General features: G+C 39.5%; 1 protein-coding gene across 1 annotated transcript; it reads left to right on the top strand.

Moving 5' to 3' along the window:
- Window positions 1–2,358: 2,358 nt before the first annotated feature.
- LOC101891845 (TNF receptor-associated factor 3-like) lies at window positions 2,359–5,836 on the top strand (the record flags this gene model as incomplete). Its single annotated transcript, XM_059128105.1, is given in 5 exon segments — window positions 2,359–2,766; window positions 2,835–2,983; window positions 3,071–3,348; window positions 5,337–5,452; window positions 5,512–5,836. Coding segments are annotated over 5 exon segments (1,260 nt in total), but the record flags the coding sequence as incomplete, so codon positions are not given.
- Window positions 5,837–7,859: the final 2,023 nt, after the last annotated feature.

The raw sequence follows: 7,859 nt of genomic DNA, 5'->3' as shown, positions 1-7,859 counted from the left end.
AGTCTTCTTAAATACCAAATTCAAAACAGTTTCGTGGGTAAATGTGACTAGGATTATCAAAATACCGTATATCGGTGGGTATCCTTATATGTGCGCTATAGGAAAACGTGAACCTAAATATTCAATGTTCGTCCACCGGAGCTAGTACCCATTATGAACTACAAATACCAATTTTTAAAATCCGTTAAAAAAATGTGGCAACAATTATCAAAACACCGAATATCGGGAGGTACCATTATATGGGTGCTAAACCGAAATGTGGATCCATATATACTATGTTCGGCCACCGGATCTAGAGACCACTAAACAAAACAAATCTTTGGTAAAATCAAGCAAAAATCTTCCAAATACCGTATATCGGGAGGTACCGTTATATGGGGGCTATACAAAATCGTGGATCTATACATACAATTCTTCGTCACCGGAGCTAGAACCTATTATGACCTACAAATACAAATTTTTAGACAAATCCGCAAAAAAATGTGGCGGCTATACAAAACGTGGACCGGTATATCTCATTTTCAACACCAATCATCCTAGACCCAGTACAAATTGTTCTGTCTACTCTACGTCAGATAATGTGGACTGTATCGTGATTTCAACAGACAGAGGGACATCTTTGACTCAACTCAGAATTTTATGCTGATCATGAATACATATACTTTATGGGGTCCATGAGGAATATATAGGGATGTTACAAATGGAGTGACAAAGTTAATATACCCTCCTTTTTCAGCATAACAAGAAAATAAATCCTCTCTGGTCTATCGATATTTTATGATTTCGGTCTGTTCTTCTTTATTTTAAATACATTTTTTTGCTCTACCTGGTCATGCCGATTACTGGAGATTTTTTTCTGGGACAAACTATTTTATACCCTACACCATAAGGTGGTCAGGGTATTATGTCTTTGTGCATTTGTGTGTAACAGACAAAAGGAAACGCGATAGACCCATAGTTCCTTTTGATGATCTGCATAGAATCACATTCTGAGTCGATTTATGGATGTCCGTCCGTCCGTCCGTCTGTCCATGTATTTTTGTAAACAAAGTACAGATCGCATTAATTGCCCAATCCAAATGAAATTTTGCACAAATCATTTGTTTGGCCCAAGGACGAACCCTATTGAAATTGGAGATAATCGGTCAAAATTTAGATATAGCTCCCATATATATCTTTGTCCGATTTATCTTTTATTGTGCACCAAACGTGTAATATCAGCCCGAATTGTATGGAATTTTGCACATACAACCAAATTAGGCCTGAAAATAAGTATGCCAAATTTTATCGAAATCGGTTCAGATAAAGCTATAGCTCCCATATATATTGTTCATCCGATTTGTTATTTTTGTCCACCGCAGCCGTAATATGCACTCTGCAACAACAATATTTGGGGAAATATATCAAATACAGCTCGGAAATACATTTGCCAAATTTTATCGAGATCGGTTCAGATTTGGATATAGCTCCCATATATAACTTCGTCCGATTTGCCTTTTATTTGGCACCAAACGTCTAATATTTGTCCAAATGGGATGGAATTTGGCACTTACTACCGAATTGAGTCTAGAAGCTAGTATATCAAATTTGGTGAAGATCGGTTCAGATATAGCTATAGCTCCCATATATATTGTTCATCCGGTTTGTTGTATTTGTTACCCACAGCCGTAATTTGCACTCCGTAACAACGATATTCAGGGAAATATATCAAATACAGCTCAGAAATATCTTCGCCAAATTTTATCGAGATCGGTTCAGATTTGGATATAGCTCCCATACATATCTTTATCCGATTTCAAATTAATTGTGCACCAAATGGGCAATGCAATTCCGAATTTAAAAGATACAAATGCTTCGGCATATTTAGTCCTTTGAACTTTAAATTATAATTATAATCATAGCGTGTGTGATTGAATTCTCCCATAAAAACTTTTAATTGTTATGCGGAGCTCTACTAAATTAGCAAAGTGGTGTAGAGTATCATAAAGTCGGCCCCGCCCAACTTTAAGACTTTCTTTACTGGTTTAAATACAGTACCATACTGTCTCTTAAAACATGTTGAAAGTGAGTACCCTGTATTCATGCGTTAGAAGCCAAACATATTTTTGTAAGGGCAACGTAAAATTCATTGGTCTTATCTTGCTGAACCCACACACATACACACACTCAGAATATTAATGGAATTAGTTTTCAAATGATAAGATAAACCTCACGTCGTATTGACGGTCCAACACTTGTTGGAAATGCTTGTCAAAATTCATGTTTACTTTTATAAACATTGATAAGAACAGCTAATCAATTTTGTTTGCAAAAAGCAATGCATCTTACCCTTTCCATTCCACCCCTCTGTACTAACAGGAACACTTAATCCACTGTGGTCAAGTATTGGAACAATGTCCCAATACCTGTAACGTTTTTGTGCCACGCATACGCATGCGTGCCCACCTGAAAGAGTGTCCGCGTAACAAACGTCGTAGTGCCAGTGCAGATCGTGTAGATCAACAGGTCGACTATCGAGTGCAGGTGGTGGAGAATGAAATAAATACCCTACGTTCGGTATTGAATGAGGAAATACGGCAGCGTTTGCATTTGATTACCGATGTGGGAAATCTGCGAAAGCAAAATCAGGTCATCGATGATTGGCAGCAGAGCACCAATCAAAGTTTAAAATCCCTGCAAAATCGTCTGGACGAGGAGAATACACAGAGGACATTTGAGGTGGAACAGTGTCAGCAGGATTTTCGTTGTTGTTTCGATACTGTACAGGTTGGTTCAACATCAACAAACATATAAAGACACACACACACACATTTATTTTTTATTTGGTTCTGTAGTCCTTAAAGAGGGAGATTCAAAATGAAATCGACGATCTGGAGAAACACATCAATCAAATGTCCTTGGAACTAACCCAACACCAAAATCATTTGAACGACAACATCATGAAACTGGAGGAGACGGTGTTGTTGCATGAAAAAATTAACAGGTTGATGGGCTACCTCCTTGCCGACTGCTAAATGGCAAAGCAATAAACAAATGTCAATTTTTTCTTCTCCTTCTTCTTCTTTGACAGGGATAAATTTATTGAAATTGAAAATTACCTGCAATCAATCAATTTGGATTTAAATGCCAAACTTGGTCCCGAACACGATGTGGCCAAATATGCTGCCTTGGATCTGGAAGTGAAAGGCATGAAACACATTGTCTGTGACACGGAAGAGCGTTGTGATAAGTTGGAGACCCTAGTCAGCCAGATTGATCGGAATTTACATCACACCATGCAACTGGTAAATGATTTGGAGAATCACATTGCCACCCAGCAGCGTTTGACGAGCTATATTAATTGTAGAGGTAGGAAAGAACTGCAAGAGCTTTCATATAAACCATTTGACCGTCCATAAAAAGTTCATCATAAATAGGGACACCTTTCAGTTCACATTTGATCGTCCTTTTAAGGGCCGAGGTAGTCTTTGGAAATGAGCCGATGGATTGTCTATAAAAGAGACGACCTCAACGGCTCGTCTATAAAAGAGACGACCTCAACGGCTCGTCTATAAAAGAGACGACCTCCACGCCTCGTCTATAAAAGAGATGACCTTCTTCGGCTCGTCTATAAAAGAGACGACCTTCTTCGGCTCGTCTATAAAAGAGACGACCTTCTTCGGCTCGTCTATAAAAGAGACGGTCTTCTTCGGCTCGTCTATAAAAGAGACGAACTTCTTCGGCTCGTCTATAAAAGAGACGACCTTCTTCGGCTCGTCTATAAAAGAGACGACCTCCTCCGGCTCGTCTATAAACCGACACGACCTCCTCCGGCTCGTGTATAGAGTCGACCCCCGGCTCGTGTATAGAGTCGACCCCCGGCTCGTCTACAGAGACGACCCCCGGCTTGTCTACAGAGACGACCCCCGGCTTGTCTACAGAGACGACCCCCGGCTCGTGTATAGAGTCGACCTCCGGCTCGTCTATAAAGACGACCTCGTTTATAACGACGACCTCGTCTATAAAGACGACCTCGTCTATAAAGACGACCTCGTCTATAAAATAAAGACGACCTCGTCTATAAAGACGACCTCGTCTATAAAGACGACCTCGTCTATAAAGACGACCTCGTCTATAAAGACGACCTCGTCTATAAAGACGACCTCGTCTATAAAGACGACCTCGTCTATAAAGACGACCTCGTCTATAAAGACGACCTCGTCTATAAAGACGACCTCGTCTATAAAGACGACCTCGTCTATAAAGACGACCTCGTCTATAAAGACGACCTCGTCTATAAAGACGACCTCGTCTATAAAGACGACCTCGTCTATAAGACGACCTCGTCTATAAAGACGACCTCGTCTATAAAGACGACCTCGTCTATAAAGACGACCTCGTCTATAAAGACGACCTCGTCTATAAAGACGACCTCGTCTATAAAGACGACCTCGTCTATAAAGACGACCTCGTCTATAAAGACGACCTCGTCTATAAAGACGACCTCGTCTATAAAGACGACCTCGTCTATAAAGACGACCTCGTCTATAAAGACGACCTCGTCTATAAAGACGACCTCGTCTATAAGACGACCTCGTCTATAAAGACGACCTCGTCTATAAAGACGACCTCGTCTATAAAGACGACCTCGTCTATAAAGACGACCTCGTCTATAAAGACGACCTCGTCTATAAAGACGACCTAAAGACGGCCTCGTCTATAAAGACGACCTCGTCTATAAAGACGACCTCGTCTATAAAGACGACCTCGTCTATAAAGACGACCTAAAGACGGCCTCGTCTATAAAGACGACCTCGTCTATAAAGACGACCTCCGGCTCGTCTACAAAGGCGACCTCCGGCTCGTCTACAAAGACGACCTCCGGCTCGTCTACAAAGACGACCCTCGGCTCGTCTACAAAGACGACCCTCGGCTCGTCTACAAAGACGACCCTCGGCTTGTCTATAAAGACGACCCTCAGCTTGTCTATAAAGACGACCTCCGGCTAGTCTGAAAAGACGACCTCCGGCTCGTCTGAAAATACGACTTCCGACTCTTCTGAAAAGACGACCTCCGGCTCGCCTGAAAAGACGACCTTCAGCTCGTCTATAAAGACGACTTTCAGCTCGTCTATAAAGACCACTCCCGGCTCGTCCATAAAGACTACCTTCAGCACCCTGGGGATCGTATATATAAACAATTCATTCAAGTTTGGAAATGTATAATTTCTTCCCAGTCCTTCAGAGTTGTCTTTGATTCTTTCCCAACTTCGTTTAAAACCTCATCGGAAACATTAATTTCAAATAACTATTTCAACAGAAATTAAAAAAAACATTTACTTTTTTCATCGCCCCAAGGCCACTTGCTTTGGAGAATAAAAGACTTTTCGAAAAAGTTTGAGGAAGCTCGCCAGTACGACACGATTTTGCACAGTGCCATGTTTTCCAACAAACCTTTTGGCTATGCTTTAAGAGTGAGTACAAAATTTAAATAATTTAAAACTCTCAGCAATTAAAATGAAATACTTTGCAGCTGGATATCTACTTGAATGGCAAGGGCACGTGGAAGGGACGCAACATGATAGCCTGCCTCAATGTTATAGCTGGAGAATATGATCCCCTACTGCCATGGCCATGCCGCCTGCAGGCCGATGTAATTATACGAGATCAAACCATAAATGCCACCAATCCTGAGGATTATGTGAAAACGGTTATGGTACGAAAGAAAAGTGATGATTACATCCAGACGAAACAATTCTTTTATATTCCACACACGATATTGAAACAATCGAATTATATAAAAAATGACAGTCTCTTTGTGGAAGTAAGGATTTTGAAATAAAAAATATAATTTTTAATAGATTTTTATTTTTTAATATATTATTGTAGAATATGTGCATATATTTTGTATTAAAAATGACAATAGAGCAATGTGAAAATTTATGGTTTTGTTTGAGATTACACACAGGGTGTCTACGATATCCACCCTGTATTAATTTCATGAATCTAGCGAAGACAAGAACTATACATAATAAAAGCTTTGAAAAAACGTTGCTTTGTTTACACACATATGTCACACAGTTTCTAATCGCTCTTCGCTTCTTTGTGAAGTTAAAGCTTCTTGTTGATATAACTATTTTTTTTATTTATTTCTAATTGTATATTAACAATATTGAAAAAATCCATCAGAATCTTTTAAAGTTTGGAGCAAATTTAAATTTATATATAACCAGTAAGAAGAAGCTAAAATTCTGACGGCCGACTATTTGATACCCTACATCACTATACATATTTAATAGAGCTCCTGTAACAAAAGAATTTATTTGAAGTAGATCACACCTCCTATCAACCTTTGGATATAGATCAGTTACAATTTGGTTCCAAAGGGAACGAATATTTGAGAGGCATATCCAATTCTGAATCAATTTTCACTAAATTTGACTGAGACATTTTAATCTTTAATACCAAATAACATTGATATAAAGTGCATGATATCACTTAAAAAAGGATTATATTAAAATAATTTATAACGGATCCGAGTTCCGCCTAATGGAAATGTACGTCCCAAAATTTACTCCATTTCGGCTGATATAAGCCATTATTTGCACAAAAAACCTGAAATCGGATTAAGGATATATATGGGAGCTATATCCAAATCTTAGCCGTTCTCGATAAAATTTGGCAAAAGAATTTCCGAGCGTTCCGAATGCATATTACTTAACGACCAAATCGGATGAAACATATATATTGAGCTATAACTATGTCTGAACCGATTTAATCCAAATTTGATCCACTTGCTTCTAGACTGAATTCGATAGTTCGAGTCAAAATATGGACTGATATTAGCCATTTGCTGCACAATTAAACAAAAAATGGTTGAAGATATATGGGATCCGATTATCACTAACTTCAATGGGGGGTCGTCTTCGGGATAAACAAATATTGTTTGGAAAATGTAATTCGGATAATAAGTGCGATCTGCATTTTGTTCACAAAAATATATGGACAGACGGACGGACTGACATGATTATATGAAGATCCTCAAAAGTAACTTTAAAAAAATTGCACAGATCAGCCTTTTGTGTGCACGCAGGTCAAGTTCAAAGATGGACTATATCGGTCCACGATATCGTATGGCCCCCATATAACGGTACATCCCGATATTCGATATTTGGATGAATTTCGCCCCATTTTTTAAATGGAATTGTCGGAAATTCGACGCAAGAAGTTTTTTTTGAGGGTGAGATAACAAAAAAGTGCAACAAAGTCAAACGCCATAATTTTTACATTTGTTTCTAATTTTATTGAATGAAAGAAAAAATGTCGGAAATAGCATCAAATTTTAGAATAAGTTCAGATTTGTTCGAATTGGTCACCTTTAGCATGAATTATGGCCTTCAAACGAACAATTAAACCGTGACACACTGTTCGAATGTTGCTCTGCGGTATTTTGGCCCATTCCCGGCAAAGCGCTTGCTTGAGGTGATCGACACTTTGGTATTTTTTAGTGCCAACCTTGCTTTCCAAAATACTCCAGACACAATAGTCCAAAGGATTGGAACCGGAGATTTTGGTGGCCATTGTGATCTGGAAATGAAGCGAGGAACCTCATTTTGTAAGCATTCTTGGGTGGCACATGCTGAGTGCGATTTGCTGAGTCCTGTTGGAATGTCCAAGGTCTGCGGCCAAAATGTTTCCGTGCCCAAGGCTTTAATACACCCTCCAGCATATTTTCGCTATAATATTCATCATTTATTCTGATGCCACGGTCGATTAATTCAAGCGGAGAGCGACCATCGGCTGTTATGGCGGCCCACACCATCACCATGGGCGGCGCTTGAGTTCTGGTGGCCAACTGCTGGTGCACATTTTCAACTGACC

The sequence above is a fragment of the Musca domestica genome, unplaced genomic scaffold, assembly GCF_030504385.1.
Source record: "Musca domestica strain aabys unplaced genomic scaffold, Musca_domestica.polishedcontigs.V.1.1 1032, whole genome shotgun sequence".
NCBI classification, from domain to species: Eukaryota; Metazoa; Arthropoda; class Insecta; order Diptera; family Muscidae; genus Musca; species Musca domestica.
The sequence above is the reverse complement of the archived record's forward strand: the minus strand, read 5'-3'. Positions and strand labels throughout refer to the sequence as shown.